At 37.9% G+C, this 16,172-nt stretch overlaps 2 protein-coding genes across 2 annotated transcripts; one reads left to right on the top strand and one right to left on the bottom strand.

The window, feature by feature from the left end:
* The first annotated feature begins 49 nt into the window (after positions 1–49).
* Positions 50–8,070, top strand: selenol (selenoprotein L). Its single transcript, XM_074186844.2, has 9 exons — positions 50–1,596; positions 1,971–2,049; positions 2,144–2,197; positions 2,353–2,398; positions 3,159–3,286; positions 3,375–3,483; positions 3,596–3,718; positions 3,970–4,107; positions 6,396–8,070. The coding sequence occupies exons 1-9, from the start codon at positions 1,491–1,493 to the stop codon at positions 6,549–6,551; spliced, it is 939 nt and encodes a 312-aa protein (XP_074042945.2). The 5' UTR covers positions 50–1,490; the 3' UTR covers positions 6,552–8,070.
* clec11a (C-type lectin domain containing 11A) lies at positions 7,806–15,912 on the bottom strand. The gene is made up of 5 exons (XM_008397251.3): positions 15,641–15,912; positions 14,159–14,273; positions 13,304–13,411; positions 13,136–13,219; positions 7,806–10,341 (listed from the first exon to the last, which is right to left on the bottom strand). The coding sequence occupies exons 1-5, from the start codon at positions 15,809–15,811 to the stop codon at positions 9,929–9,931; spliced, it is 891 nt and encodes a 296-aa protein (XP_008395473.1). The 5' UTR covers positions 15,812–15,912; the 3' UTR covers positions 7,806–9,928.
* Between the last annotated feature and the right edge of the window lie 260 nt (positions 15,913–16,172).

Raw genomic sequence — 16,172 nt, 5'->3', positions numbered from 1 at the left:
ATCTGTAAAAATAAAAAAAAAATGTATTATGTGGGGAAACATCTAAAGTTCATTCATTGCAATATTCAAATTTCTACATGTCTACAACAAGCAACCAACACGTCATTATTATAGCAATATATCTTACATAAGTACAGTAAACTAGATTATTCATATACTTTCTTGAGTACCATTCCAGTGAATGACCTGAGAGTTTCAGGTAAATGTGGGTTAGGCAATTTGATGTTTTTGGAAAAATAATTTTTCTATATAAACACTGCAATTAAAAATAAATTATAAAATATTTTGGTGCTAGGATGAGGTGGGCTCTTTTTTGGCCATGTTCAAACTTTTATTTCTCAAAGTTACAATGTAAACACTTTTTGCATTAAATAATCAACACATAATTGTTAATGGTGGAAACCAGGAGGACAAACAGGAAGTCGCTGGAGAATCATGGTATGGCACGTTTTTAATGACTTACTGCTTCAGCAAACTTATTCCTGCAATATTTTAATTTGCGTTCCTTATTTAATGAAAACAGCAATTGCTACAATTAGTTTTTTTGACATTAGCGGAATATTGGCAAAGTTTTGCACACATTTGTGATGGAAACAACTACTGCAATACCTTCAAGAGCCCGATTGCAAAAAATTGTTACACCACTGGAAAATAGACTGAAAAATGGCACCCACTTTGACTAGATTATTAGTATTTTTATAATACTTAACTTCAGACATAAATTAATCTACCTATGGAGTTAGAAGACCTAGCAGAATTAAATTTTCTTACACCCTTGTCCCTTGTGGGGTCTGAAGGGGTGCTGGTGCCTATCTCCAGCGAGACCTTTCTGGCCAGAGGCGGTGGTCACACTGGACAGGTCACCAGTCTGTTGCAGCCTAGCAAAATTAAGAAAGATAAGTTTCAAGTTTGGCTAATGGTGTCGGTGCCCTGAATCAAATTTTGCTCAGGTGCCACAGTCTTGGATCGCCACTGTTTTGACAGATAAGCATTAACAATTAAATCTTGTTACGGTTTAATAGGTTAATATCCATCCATCCATCCATTTTCTTCCGCTTATCCGGGGTCGGGTCGCGGGGGCAGCAGCTTCAGAAGGGAGGCCCAGACTTCCCTCTCTCCAGCCACTTCCTCCAGCTCCTCCGGAGGAATCCCAAGGCGTTCCCAGGCCAGCCGAGAGACATAGTCCCTCCAGCATGTCCTGGGTCTTCCCCGAGGCCTCCTCCCGGTGGGAGGAGGTTAATAAGTTAGCTAAGTTAGTTAAGTTAATAAGTTATTAATAGGTTAATAAGTTAGCTTCTATATGCGGTTAGAAAATCAACTTTTTACCCAACAATAAACATTAGTGGTATTTTGGTAATATGTCTTTGCTACTTTGCTTACCACCGAAAGTTCTTGATTTTCCTGTCACGTGATCCCTAATTGCGCACGCAACTGACCGTTAAGTGCCAGTGACGTCAGAGCACCGGCGGTTAGTCTGAGTTGCGGTGACCATGGCGGAGGATGTGGCTGTTTCAGAGGAGACTTTAACCGGTGCCCTGAGTCTGTTGGTCAGTTTGGGTCAAATATTACTCCAGAATGCCCAGCAGGAAGCAGCAGGTAAGGAAGACTTTAAAAATAGGTTTATATTCAATGTTATAATGTCGTGTAAATAACTAATTAGCACTAATTATGTCGCATTTATTTAAATTTTATTTAGTTTAACGTAATACCAATTAAATTATATTAGTTTGAATGTATATTTTACTACTTTAGCAAAGTTGGTGTAAACTGACTCTCATAATTAATAAATATGGATATTTTAACTTTATTTTCTGACACAATTCTTGAGCAATGCAGCTGACATCAAATCCTTGGATTAAAATACCGGACTGGCTTGTCTAATCTAATCCCCGTCATGCCTATTTCTAACAAAGGCCTTGCACAAATCCACCTGACCTTTACAAAGCGTCTTTGTTTTTCTATTTGTTCAGCATCTCTGCAGACTTTTGTTCCTCATAAGATCACTACTTTATTTGGTTTGATCACAGCCGGGGAAAATTTCTACAGAAGGTAAATAAAAAACACATAGGTTGGGTTTTTTATGCATCTTAAAGTGTTTTTGCATGTTTGAACTGGATTTTGAAGAAAGTCTGTTTTTGAGCAGAATTGGAGTGAAGACAAAAGGTGAAGCAGAGGCTGTTTGGCAGAAATTATACCAGTAAGTCTGACAAAACGTGACTAAAGTGTTCAAAAATCCTACAATGAATCATATTCATACTTTCAAAATAAGATGAAAGTGGTCAATTTAGTTTTAGAATTGATATTTTGACATGAAAATTTAAACACAACTTTAAATAATTTATTTTTTCCCAGCCATCCAGCAGTCAGGGAGCAAGTAGAAGAGCTTCTGAAACTGGAGGTCTGCATATATTTTACAACTTTTTCCTTTTGATATATATATGTGGTAGTTTTTTGTAGTAAATTTGTAAAATTATTTTCATTGTTTGGTTTTTGTTTTGAAACTGAATATATTTGTTTTCAAATATGGGTAGAGTATCCAAAAATTGTTCTAAACTTCAACTTACTTTTACTCAAATAAACGTAAGAAGTAGGCATTCAAGAAATTACTCAAGAAATCTTCAAGACAGTCATTTAATATTTAAGAATTCCATAATCATATGGACAAAAATATAAACTTCTCTGGAAATTTTTGTTATTTTAAGGGTTAAAACGAAAACAGTTCATATACCAACTATAAATACTGACTAACAAAATGTGGCGAAAGAAAAAAAAAATTCTAAATTTCTTTCAATAAAATAAAGGTATGAACCTCGAGTAAAAACTGCAGGTGTGTGTCTGGTGAAATTTTTCATATTTTATTTAATTTAAATTTAAATTTAATTTTCATAAAAATTCATTCTGAGTAGAAAATCCTGAAATTTTACTCAAGCAAGAGTAGTGATACTTCAAAATAAAGTTACTCAGGTTACTAGTTACTATTCAGTTTGTCTTGCTTCTAGATTTGACATTTTTGCTTTTACTTTTCTGTTTTCCTGTTTTCTCTTCAAGCAACATGTAAATTCTGGTACTTAGCATCTTTTTGCACAAATATAACAACCCAATTGAAACAAAACAAGCATAATTTACTTAACTTTTTATGTTTTTGGTTAATTTTGCAGGATGAGTGGGACTCCTTCCTGCAGAGCGTGGACAAAGATTTGCAGATGACTGATGAGCAGCTATCAGGAGCAAAGCCAGCAGACGGCTTAAGTCACGACTCTGTATTCACTGATGCACGATCAAAAGAGCAAGTTTTTATTCATTAGTCATTCCTAGTCACTCCCATTGGTTTACCTCAGTGTATAAAGTCATGGTTTTGGTTATTTTCTTTAAAGGAGTGTGACTCTGGGTCAGTTCTTGGGTCAGAAGCTGCTGCTGGTTCTCATTGGAAACTTTGGATGGCTGCCGTGACGGGACCATGTGGCCGAGCTGGAGGCCAATCAGGTCAGTTCACCTTCACCTTTTGTTCCAAAATCTGAAAAAAGCTGAAAGAACATCTCCAAGTGAATCAAAAGAGAATTGTGAAGCAGTTTTATGATTTAGTTTTGCTCTGCAGACCCTCCTGGAGACCCAGTCAGTGCGGGTCATGGTGGTTTCCTTCGGCAGTGTGGAGGGAGCTCAGCTGTGGCTGGAACAGACAGGATGTACCTTCGAAATGCTGTTGGATTCACAAAGAATGGTCAGCATTACACTAAAGCAGCAAAGTAACAGGAGTTAAAACAATCTAAAGTGATAAATTAACTGAAAAGTTTGTCATCTAATATAGAAATGGCTTTGATTCAGGAAAACGGTCGGTTTGGGAGTTGACTAAAGGTTTTAGCAGCTGTTTAATGGCGTCATTAAAGTTCAATGAGCCAAGTGTCCAGACCATTCAGCCACCAGTTGCCATGGAGATGGTCATGCTGACTTCATAAACCCTTCCTGGTCCAGGTCTACCGGAATTTTGGGCTTGACTCCTCCTTCTCCAAGGTGTTGAAGTTCGGCTGCCTGATGCAGTTGTCAGAGTTCAGCGCTGCAGACAGAGACTTCCCTGATTTCCCACATCGCCTGCTGGAAGACATTTATCAGGTACAAAGCTTCATTTTATGGAGCTCATGTAGGACATGGGTTTTTGGTGCCTTTGGTTAAATATTTTTAAGATACTGACTTTTTTTTCTGAAAAAATTTTATTCCACAAAAGTGACTGGATTAAACCCTGGTATTCTATGAAAATGAACTGCTTTCAGCTAGAAATGCCATCAAGCTTTTAGCAATTAACAGAACTAATCGACTCAAATTTCCAACAAACTACCATCTTTTTCTAACGGTACTTTCCATTTTACAATGGGACTCTATTGATGAAATCTTTAAAGGTGAGCTATTATGCAAAAATGTAGCAAGCGGCTTCTGGATGATAAGTCAACAACAAAATGCTTGTCTTATGCAGTAGCCATTTTACAGCGGTAAAATCAGCTGACCAAATGCGCTGGAACTCTGCTTGGGTTGCTAGGTAACGGGATTTGGCTTGCCTGGAGTTACTAGGTTACAGTACATTGGTTTTTTTTAGCTTTACCTTATGTTATTATGTTATTCCCTCATCGAAAACATACTGAAAGAGTTGCCTTGATTCTTTCATGCATGTTTGAGAAATCCTTTAATCTCCATGGCAACCATCCAGCCGTACAAAACATCTTGATGGACTTAGCCCCGCCTTCAAGACATAACTCCTCCTCACAGCTGCAGTTTCCAAGCTTCCAAACTTCTGCCTCACAGAGCAGCCCTTCTCCTGTGGTTCTCCATTTGCCTCCTTCAGACTAGCTAGCAACAATTAGCAAACACCTGGTGGAACTGTGCATCTGCTGAGCTACGTTGTTAAAGGGCTAATAGAGGAGAGATGTGATGACTTCCTGAATGTGGAGTTTCAGAAAGGGCAGGAGTTTCTTAAAGAGACACAGGCTCAATTTCAAGGCCTTAAATAGAAAGTCAAAATTCTTTTAAGTTATATATATATATCAGTTTTATAACAACTGAAGGGGACTTAATCACTTGATTGTGCTACAAAATGACACTATGTGCCTGGAAAACATATAATACTTTCTTTTTAACAATCGTGAGGTTATTGAAACACCAAAAACCATTAACTTACTAAGAGCTGGATGTTCTTTTAGTACTTGGGCTGTTTTTAGAAGCAGCTGAGACCCAAATGGAATTTACAAAACATGAATTTTGCATAATAGATCTCCTTTAAGTTACCATTGTGAGTAAATTCACCAACTCCAGCTTTTCTTTCTAACTTAACCTAACTCTTTATTTTCTAAAAAAAATGCCTGACTTCGTGCTCTACCTCCACTGGCTTGCAGCTTTCAGTCCTCTTGGACGTAGCGATGTTGGAAAATCACTTGGGTTGTGCTGTGATTTTACAGCAATAAAGTTTTTTTAAATTTGTGGTGTGTTCAATTTTCCTTTCAATTGGTTGTGGGATTTACGTCACACCCAAGCTGAAGCACGCTCCAGTTGTAACTCCAACAAACCAGTGGCATTTTCTTTTGTGTTGTTTTGCCAGCTATTGGTAACACAAGGGGAACACAGTGTATTTTTCCCCAGTGAACAAGTTGGTAATAATATATTGAGCTTTATTTGTGCCGCTGCTGCTTTAACGAGATAGAAACTATCAATGTGGTAACTAATAGTTTATAGCAACAGTTTTAACTGGATTTTATATGTGAAGCAGGCCAATTGGATCCTGAAACGGCTTATTCAACTTCCAAATGCAAATTTCCAACATCTTGGTTTCCTGGGAATGTGGAAAAAATAAATTATTTTCCACTAAATCCACTCTTGTGTAATCCAACTTTGTCAATCAGGGAATCAACTCTTGGATTTCTAAAATTAAATTTCGCTTCTCCTCTTTTTTGTTTTAAATTTATTTATGAATCGATCTCGCTTTTGTTCTTGTTTTTAAGCTTCTAGGCGTTTAGTTTGTCCACTACTTCCTCTCACATTTCTCTGTTTTTTGTTAGTCAGCTTTAAATATACTTTTAATCCATTAAGTTAACCTCGAGTTTCAGCAATGGCCTCTAACTAACAGCATTCACACAGCACTTTCATCAAGAAATAAAATGTTCCTTTTATCTCTCATTTCATTTCAACTTTGCTTACACTTTATGGGGAGCTTAATCTTTATATTCAAGCTTTTTTTTTTTTTTTAAAGAGATGCCATTTTAAACCATACAGTTTCTGTTATATTGCTGCAAAAAACATGTTTGAAACTGAGAATCAAAAGCATATTTCCTAAATAGTTTCTTATCTTGCTATAATTATCTGTATTAAAAGGGGGTTTAACTTCCCTGTACTATTTATTTTACTTATATTTTTAGCTGGGCGGGGATTTTTTACTGGACGAAACGGGAAAGGTGCTTCTCTCTCATCCGTCTAAAAACCCTCTGGACAGACCGAGTTTGAAAGACGTCCTGCAAGCCGCTGAGGACGACTCCACCAGCAGCTGTGAAGACAAAAATGAACAAAAGCCGTAAAACAACATTGATACCACAGAAGAAGACCGGCTCTTTGACACACATCGATGACGTCTCGTCTTACACTCGTTACGAAGAGATGCGACTGATGGGAGAACTGTGCTGAAAAGACGAAACTGATCTTCTTTTGTCATGTCAATGTGTGATTTAAAATGAAAAGTCGTAATTATTTAACAAAAAATATACAGTTGAAACCAGATATTTGCATACACCATATAAAAAGCATCATTGTTTTCTGCACATCAACCTTGGAACCAAAGTAAAACACTTTGTGAACCGAAGTGTTAACATGAACTGAAAGACCGCTCAGGAGGAAGAAGCCTATACACCAGAAGGAATATAAAAATAAAGATCATAGCTTCAAAATTTGGAAGCCTGGCTATTGTGGACTAAATGCCCGCTCCTATTGCTAAAACTACAGGCAGACTACAATGTTAGAACAACGCAGAAAATCAACATTGTTAACAATTTCTCCTTCTGTTTGCTGATTGGCCAGATTGAAAATCTACCAGAGGGAATCCAAGTGAATGGGAGAAAGTCCAGACTGCTGTAAGTGAGATTGCACAGGAGGGGAACATCTAACACAAGACATCAGTAATTTTAAAGTGTTTACTGCAGAAAAGCAATGCATTGTGGGTACAGAGTAAACATCTTTAGCTGCACTGCATTAAAACGTGAGAAGAGGAAATGAAACTGCCGCTTCTCCCACTTCAAATTAAGAGCATGAATATAAACGTATATATACTTCAGAAATTAAGTAGATGACCAGAACTTGAGTTTATTCAATTTACAAAACAGCCAAGAAAATTAGTACTTTGGAATTTATCCGGAAAAATACATTTGGGGGAAACAAAGTGTGCTAAACATTTTCAGAGTTAGCAAAAGCGCTAAACACAAACGCTATTAGCGTATTGGAGGAAATTAAGTGTGCAAACCGAACTGTTTTGCACCAAATCTGTCAGGAAAAATTGGCCAGAACTTCACAAAGCTATTGCTAGGAGCTTATGGAAGGAAAACATTTTACCCAAATTGTAAGTTTAGAATAGTTTGATAAATGCAAACTGGAGAAGAAGAAAATCCATGTCATTATTCTGGCATTTGGCTAATAGAAATGATTTTGGTCCATTACATGGTGTTTTGCCTTCAGATGAAGTGTATGTAAACATCTTTCAACTGTATGCTCAGTCCTAAACAATTATACATTAAAATATTAATTAATCTCAGAGGCTTATTAACAGCACCAGATATTAGGAGTAGGTTTGTAAAGGTGATTGTCTTTATTGTTGAATAATCAAGCATCACAAAGCTACAACTTACTGCTTAATTAAACTAATTATGTTTCTTAAGGAAGGAACAACAAAAATGTTCAGGTTAGATACATTTTCATTCAGCATGTCTCCAATACTCAACATATCTCCAAAAACAAATGTACTGTTGGTATTTATGATGAATACTTTCACTGAAATCTGATCTATTGTTTATAAGCTTGTACCAAGGAAAATAAAAACTCAAGCTGTCATTTTACTTTCTTGTTTTGCAGACAAAATAAGTCATGTTTTTGAGAAAATCATATTTGCAGACTGTGCAGAAGTCGAGCTTAGTCTCCTCTGGTCAAAAGAATGTGGGTTAATCAGCAGTTTAGCAGGACTCAGCACCAGCCCTTATTAAAAACATTTCTGCCACTTCTTAACTCCTCCTAAGGCCCAAGCACACACTGATGGAGATCCTGAAGGGGTTTGGTATGTGCCGATTCCCAGGAAAGTTTCTCCATCTTTCAGTTTTTACCCTTGTTTGGAAATCCTGATCCAATATTTAGAGTTCCCTGAATGTAATCAGCAGTTTTAACTGGCTTACAGTCATATTTATGCAACTGCATGAACAACAATGATTAAAGCACAAACACACAGAGCAAAGTGTTTCACACCATCATCGACACATACAGTACATTTCAGTCGATACCATTAAGTATTTAGATGCTTACTTGCTTATTTAATGCTGAAATAATTGTACACTTTGTGTATTTGGAGAAATATCTAATACGTTGCACTATGTCGACTCTTCTTTGCTCGGTTTGTACAGTTTATTTCAGTTAGATGGTTTCGTTGCACAACCCTGGCTTTTCACACATACATCACAATTTTTCACTCGGGTTGCGCTTGATGCTTTGTGTAAGTCAGGAGTCTGCACTTTTAGCTGCGTCTCTGCTCTAAAACACCCGAATCAAATGATTAATACTTATGCAAAACTTACCGACATGTCAGTGAGTTTCAGTCTTTTGGTTCCAGTGTGTTGGAGCAGGAATGCCTCCATTAGTTTCAGGACAGAGGCAGTAGTTGATGGGTAAAAGGTTTGTTTGGATGTGTCTGTGGGAAGCTATCCCTGTTGGAACACCTTATTCTGTCCAAGTTTGCGCCATCTGACCCAAACTGTTTTGAGAAACCCTAATTTCTCCAGATTTTTGCCTTACTGTGGACCGCAAACAACCAAAACAGCAAAATCAACACCTCCAAGCTTGGGCTTAGACAAATGTCTTTTGTCAACTTGACATCAAATTATAGCATAAGAACATGTTTTTGAATCGAGAATAGACTTTAAATACTTCTGTGTTTTTACAAATTACTGAATGGCTTCACACCAAAATACATTAGAGATAATTAAATATCTGTTACTGAAGCACCATTCTGTTTTTATGCTCCTCTTATCTGGAACAAACTTCCAGAAAACTACAAAACTGCCAAAACGCTGAGTTTGTTTAAATCAAGGCTAAAAACTCACCTAATTTAGTTTCCTTTGATTGCTAGTAACTGGAACATTGATCAACATATTTGATGTGGATGACACTTGGTAAATTGTAATGCACTATGCTTTTTTTATGGTGTAAAGGACTTTAAACACCTTGTTGATGAAATGTGCTTAACAGATTAACTTGACTTGGATAAAGCAGGTTAATGTAAAATTGTCAACCATGTCAGAAACTGGATTTCTTCCAGGAAACCAACTAATTGAAATGAACTGTACCAGTTTGGCTGTGTCGCTGTTAAATATCCAACAAGTATTATGTCAGAAGCTTGCTGATGTCTACCAAAAGAATGTGTCGGATTCTTGCTTTAAGAATCTCCCAATGCTTGTTGCAAGAAAATCAGTCAAATGGATTATAAATTAATCCAAAATTACTATGAAATTCATGCGTAAAATGAACGTACATGAACTTCTCTCCAGAACTCTGCGTTGGGACTAGACCGTGTTGTACGCTAAAATAATTTATGTGATAATGATTAAATAAAATGTTTCCTTTTTTATTTCTAAAGAGCTACACATTCAGGTTTGAATTACTGGCATTATCAGGAAAAAAACAAACAGTTTTTAAAGAGTTCGTTTCAAAGTGCCACCCTGTCGTCAAACTCGCAGACATAGTTCATGATCCGGTCGCAGTAGTGGTCCCACCAGTCCCCGTCGTCCGACGACATGGCCACACAGTTTTCTCGTTTTCCTCCGTCCGGCTGACTGGACAGGAAGTGCTTACGCCACTGGAAGTACGAGACCCGTGTGCCGTCGTCGAAGAGGTACAGCCCCTCGGAGCGCAGGTCGTTGATGCCCAACCAGACGGGCCAGTTCCCCGGGCTGAAGAAGGCCTTGACGTACGCCGCCAGGGCCTCCTGCTCCTTGCGGTCTCGCGGCATCGCCAAGCGTCCACCACGTTCCAGGCACTTCCTGGATGCTCCCGCGTAGTCGGCTAAGTTGTTGTACACTAGGTAACATTTGTAGCCCAGTCTGTGTCCTTTGTGGCAGCCTAGGAAGCAGAAAATAAACTGAGAACCAGCGTTATAACAGATTTGGGTTTTTCACTATAGGTTCATTTTATTTCACTGTAACCTTTTGTCAAATTCAATTAGTTCTGATTAGTTTTTAGAGTGTATTTGGTAGTGTTTATTAGCTAAATATTTATTTTTTGTTTAGTTTTTATTAGTTATAGTAGTAGTTTTAATTTTTTTATACTTTGGGTAATTTAGGGACCAATGTAGGGGAGGGCATTTACCGTATCATTTACCGTTTTTAAATAAATAAAACTGACAGTATGATCAGTAATGTAATTTTTAACATTTTCTGCTCTGTTTGTTCCACAAGAGCATCCATAAATGTGTAAACTCAGCAATATGATTATATGCTAATCCTGTGTGCTGTTTTTAGTGATATAAATCACTCTGTTTTGTGCTAGTGGAGCAAGTACTTTTTCATCATTTTTAAGGAATTATTTTTTTAAAAAAGCAAGTTTCTATTTGTGGCTGAAAAGTTACTTTTAAGTTATTTTTGTTTTATTTAAAGCGTATTAGATATTTACAATGGAAACTAGACTAAAGTTACTTGGCAAGATGTTGTGATTTTGTGTCTTGAGAATTCAGGGGCTTTTTGACTTTTAATGATTCACTTCAGAGTCAACAGACTTCCCAAACAAACGATGTCAGCGTTTCTGTAGAAATGGTCTTCAAGCAAAGAAATTTGGTTCCTTGGATGCAAAACATTAAATAATATGGGATGACTCACGAGGTAAATAGAAGCCTTGGGTGAATTCGGTGGCATGACATACAGCTGTGTCATCATCCATCCAACAAAAGCTAAGCCAAAATGCAAGCACCGTTTATGGAAACAAAAACAAAGTCCTCCCTTACTGCTTTTAAAAACAAAGGAAATAATTGATCATCTGGAAACGCTGGAAGCTCTAAAGGTTTTTATTGTGTTTTAACTTAATGAGGATGTTGACTTCTGTCTGTTTTCAGGCAAACCCAGGACCAAAATCGTAGACATCCATATTCAAGTACCTCCATAACCATGTGGATGGTGCAAAACAAATAAGGGTTTTAGTTTGGTACCATTTCTTCCACATTTTTGATTTAAATACATCTACTTTCTTATTGTGTGCATTCCTACAAAAGAAAACAAACAAATTGCACCCCGTCTCTGTTTTTATTTCGTTTCTGTTATCACAAATATCTCGGTGATCCTCTGATAACCGTGCTGTTTGACACTTCAGCATTCTCTATGCGCTCATCTAACTACAGCAGACTGAATTATAAAAGCCCCTGAGGGGAAACGTGCCAGAACATGCTGCAGAGTTGGGCTCAATTTATTTTATTTTTGGCAATCTTCCCTCCAGAGCTGTGTTTCTTTTCATCCCTGTAGCTGCCCGTGTTATTTGCATAGCAACCAAAAACAGCAAAGCTATAATTTTCTAAGGTACAAAGTATAACATAACCGCAGGCTTCCTCTTGATATTTTCCTAATGCGACATTTTCTTTTTAGAGTTTCTGGTGTTGGCAGAGTTCTACCTTTCCGATGCAAACATGAAGTTATTTGCATGTTGGAGACCAGATCAGCCCTGCATGTTACCTCATGTGTTTTATTTTCCATGACGGCAAATAAAGACAAACTGATCCAGATCTAGAACCCAGAAACTGAGCAGAATGCAGGTGAAACCTTTCCAGTTATACATAAAGACATGACTAAATATTAAAAAATAACATGACTGGTATGATTAAAGCTGTTGTTTCTCCATATAAATACTGATAAATTTAAATTCATATTTGCAAACCCCCAAAAAATGGTTGGGAATGCTGCTTTAACCATTTGTTTCCACATTTATCTTAAAATCTTAAATGCCTATAATATGTAAGTTGGCCTTAAATACATGTGTATTTTTTCTGGCAGTACTTTTGTGTCAAGCAAAAGTTTAAATGCGCGCACACATCTTTGCATTTTGTGACATGAGGAGTTGAGGCTACGAGGCTACCGCTGACTAGTCGCTAATTTCCCATTGGTAGCTAGCCAGCTAGCTTTTTTGCATTTTTTATGACTGCGTACAAAGTTACGCACTGTTCGTTTTTTCCTCTGTTTCACTTCTGTTGCCGACCCGTAGGATGCTATAAACTGAGAAGCACAAAGCCAAGAGCTATGAAACAAACCCAGAAATTTCAGTTTTTCTTTGTAATACAGCTGGATCCCTCAATCGCAGTGGTTCTTAACCTTTTTTGAGGTACCGAACCCCCCAGTTGCATATGCGCATTCACCGAACCCTTCTTATTCCAACCCCCCCCCGCCCCCCCTCCCCTGGAGGGGGGGGGGCAGTAGCAATCCCGAAAAGATGCGACTAAGGAGCAGATTTAGACTATAGAATTTGGTAAAAACTGTGAGCTTTGCTGAAGTAATTAAAGACACAAGTTCAAATCCATGCTAAGAGTGGAGCTCCTTCAATCAGTGCTCCTCCGCAGCCCTGATTGGCTAAGCAATGTAACGTGATCCTCTGCAGCAAGTGATGGCAAAGCGGGGCGTCATCACGACTTTACATAAGTGTGTCTTTACCTCCGCGGCAGAGGCTCCGCCGAACCCCTGAGACCGACTCACCGAACCCCTGGGGTTTGATCAAACCCAGGTTAAGAACCACTGCTCAATCGTCTCCTATATTTATAGTTTTTTCTGTCTTAAATTTCATTTACAGTGGCATTAAAAAGTCTTAAATTTTACTACTACAGAAAATTATAATCAAATTCAAGGTCTATATGTATTCTGAAGCTTGAAAAAGTCTGTTGTACCTTCCAGTCTCCCAATCTCCTTGCGATTATCCTTGCTGTGTTGGTAGACCTCTTGGATGTTGTCCTCCAAATCTCCAACTTTAGCTGTTTAAAGGAGGGAAAAAAACGGATAAATAAAACATTCTGGAGCGTTTCTGGAGTGACTTCTTCCACCATTTTGAATCTCACCGTCCAGCTTGGAGAGTCGGTCGATTAGCTGGCTGACTTTAACATCCAGAGTGTAATGACCAACGTTCAGCCTGTGGATGGCCTGATCTACGCCGGCTAGTCTAGATACTGAGACAACGGGGAAAAAAACTGGAAAAATGACCCAAACGAATGTGGAAATTTTGCTTTAAGTACTGAGAGAATATGACTGTTGCTTCTGGATGGTTGGTTAATCTGACAAAAACCAACCCACAGATTCCACCATGTGATTGGTTTTTGATAGACCAACACAGATTGGTGCACGATTGTAAAATGGAATAAAAAATTATACTGAAAAGTGCAAAAATCTGAAAAGTGTGGCAGCCTCAGTCGAAGCATCTGGTGGTACGTTTCCAGCAGCCTTCTGCATCTGAAGGGGTTTTAGGTCATTTTTGTCTAAGTAGCTGAAGCTTAATCACATCAGATACAGATTAGAAATTGGAATCAGTTCCGGACTTTGACTGGACCATTTTAAGACAAGATTCTTCAAGTTAAACTTTTTCATTGTAGTTCTGGATGTTTGTCCAGGTCTGTTTACCTAAATCCCCACATCCTGATGCTGCCATCACCATGTTTCACAGTGGTAATACTGCAAATGGGACTAATGATACTGATACTGGTTGCACTGGATTTTATTTCAGGCTGCGCTTCATATTTTTATTCAGTCTATTTGAGTTGGTCTATCACAAAAAAAAATAAAATAAAATACACCAATATTTGTTTTTGTAATACAACAAAACAATCCCAGGGTTGTGATAACTTTTTTATACTACATGCACCGTTCTCAGCCGATTTTATAATGAAAGAAGTCTTTCTAGGGTGGAGGACGTTGCTTACAGACGTAGTTGTACGAGTTTTCGAAGTCCGATGCTTGGCTGGTCGGCTCTGGTTCTGGTTCTGGAAGGATATCAGGAACGTCGCCTCTGGTCCTCTTCACCTCCACCACAGACTCCTGACAAACAGACAGACCCCCATGTTACCACATCAGACTGTTTGGAACTAAATCTTTGTCTTAATTTCTGATTCGGAAACAAATCCAGGTTTGTTCTTGTAGACTTAACCTATTTTTGAAGATCTGTTCAACACAATAAAGAAATATTCAAAATATTTTAGATTTTCCAACAATTTAGGAACTGAATGGACCCATTTTATTTAATATTTTAGTGCTTATTATCTAGTTTTAGATGTGTAGTTGTATTTAAAAGCTTATACAGTATCACTCCTACTTTCTGTCTTTGTGAAATCCTCTAAAGAAGTGTTTGAGTTTCTTAAAATGTTGCTGTTTCATTTTCAGTATGGTTGCTGCACCTGATCATTACAGGCAACAAAAAATTAAGAAAGGTTTGGGTCCAGTCAGCACAGTATGTTATAGATTTATAGTTTATTACACCTGTAATATATTTCAGTGAAACTAATTTAATGCAGAAGGTAAAGAAGTGGGAAGAAATAAGTATCTTTTTAAATGAAACCTCTTTAAGATGGAAATACTGAATTTTGTCTGCAAATCTGAGTCAGACAGACATGAACACTAGTCATTTGGTTATTTATCACAAGTCACACCAACAGCTTTGCATGTCACATGATTTTCTCCATAATATGAACCCCTAGCATTGTTTCGCACCCAACTAACTTGGATACAAAAAAGAGAAGCTCAAGAGTTTTACTCATTAACGATCAGTGTAAAGTAATTTTACCTGAAGTATTCAGAGGAAAGAATATGGTTTACTGACTCCAATTAATGAGTAATTCCAAAAGGACGTCACGGTTATTTATTTTACCTCAGTTAGGGTGATGATTACATGTATGTCAGCCAAAAGCAATTAAAATATTGTGTAAAAGGAAAAAATACATGAAGTAATTTTAGTTATGTAATAAAATAAATCAGTGTGATTTGTAGAGAGGGATTAAGTGGTAAATTCAATCTACCCAATCTAAAGTATAAAGAAAAACTCTGGAGAAGCACTGGTTAAAGCCAGCTGGAAGATTAAAAGAAGCTTTGGCTGCTCAAAAGTAAACTTTAAAGTGAAAAAAAAGAAGACACATGACTTTTCCCCCTAATATTTCTCAGTCACTTATTGGCTGATTGAGCAAGAGTCTCAAACACTCACCACTGCCAACGTCTGCTTCCCTAGACATGTCATCTGTAATTATTTGGGAATCACCGAGACTCATGACTTCATCTCCTACAGCTTATGAGGCGCAAATCATTTTCAGTTTTGTAATGTAAAGGGAGTTTGGATTGCAGTTTCTCAATCAAAATGGGCCAGAATGAAGGCTATAGTTTAAAAAAAAATAAAAGTACACGAAAAGCGTTCTGACCTCTGTTGGTGCAGCGTCGATCATCTCTGTCGGAAGAGCCAGAAAACATAAACACAGGAATGTGTACGATGTGGCAGCTGGTTCCATTTTACTCCTTTCAGTAACTTCTCTTCCTTCAGCAGCTAAACCTCTCTGAGCCGCTCTGCAAACTCTCCCTCCCCTTTCCCTCATGGAACAGCAGCTGGAATCTCTTTCCCATTAGACATGTGAATGGGAGGGCGCGCACACACACACACACACACACACACACACACACACACACACACACACACACACACACACACACACCCTTTGAGAAGGGGAAAAAAGGAGAAAAGTCATGTATCAAAAATCAAAACATTCCTGCTGCCTGGCTGCTGTCCTTCCTCTCCGTCTTCTCCAGGACAGGTCTGATTTCCACCAAACAACAGGAAGTGTCTTTGTTTTTGCTTCCACCTCCCATTTCCACGCTTTGTGAGATCTGTGTGGATTCCCATGGACCTCTGTCCTGTGGAAACCACTTGTATCCCTAATATAACCTCTCCACTACAAT

This window comes from Poecilia reticulata, chromosome 21, assembly GCF_904066995.2.
Source record: "Poecilia reticulata chromosome 21, P_reticulata-male-v2, whole genome shotgun sequence".
NCBI classification, from domain to species: domain Eukaryota; kingdom Metazoa; phylum Chordata; class Actinopteri; order Cyprinodontiformes; family Poeciliidae; genus Poecilia; species Poecilia reticulata.
This window is presented reverse-complemented; position numbering and strand designations above follow the sequence as displayed.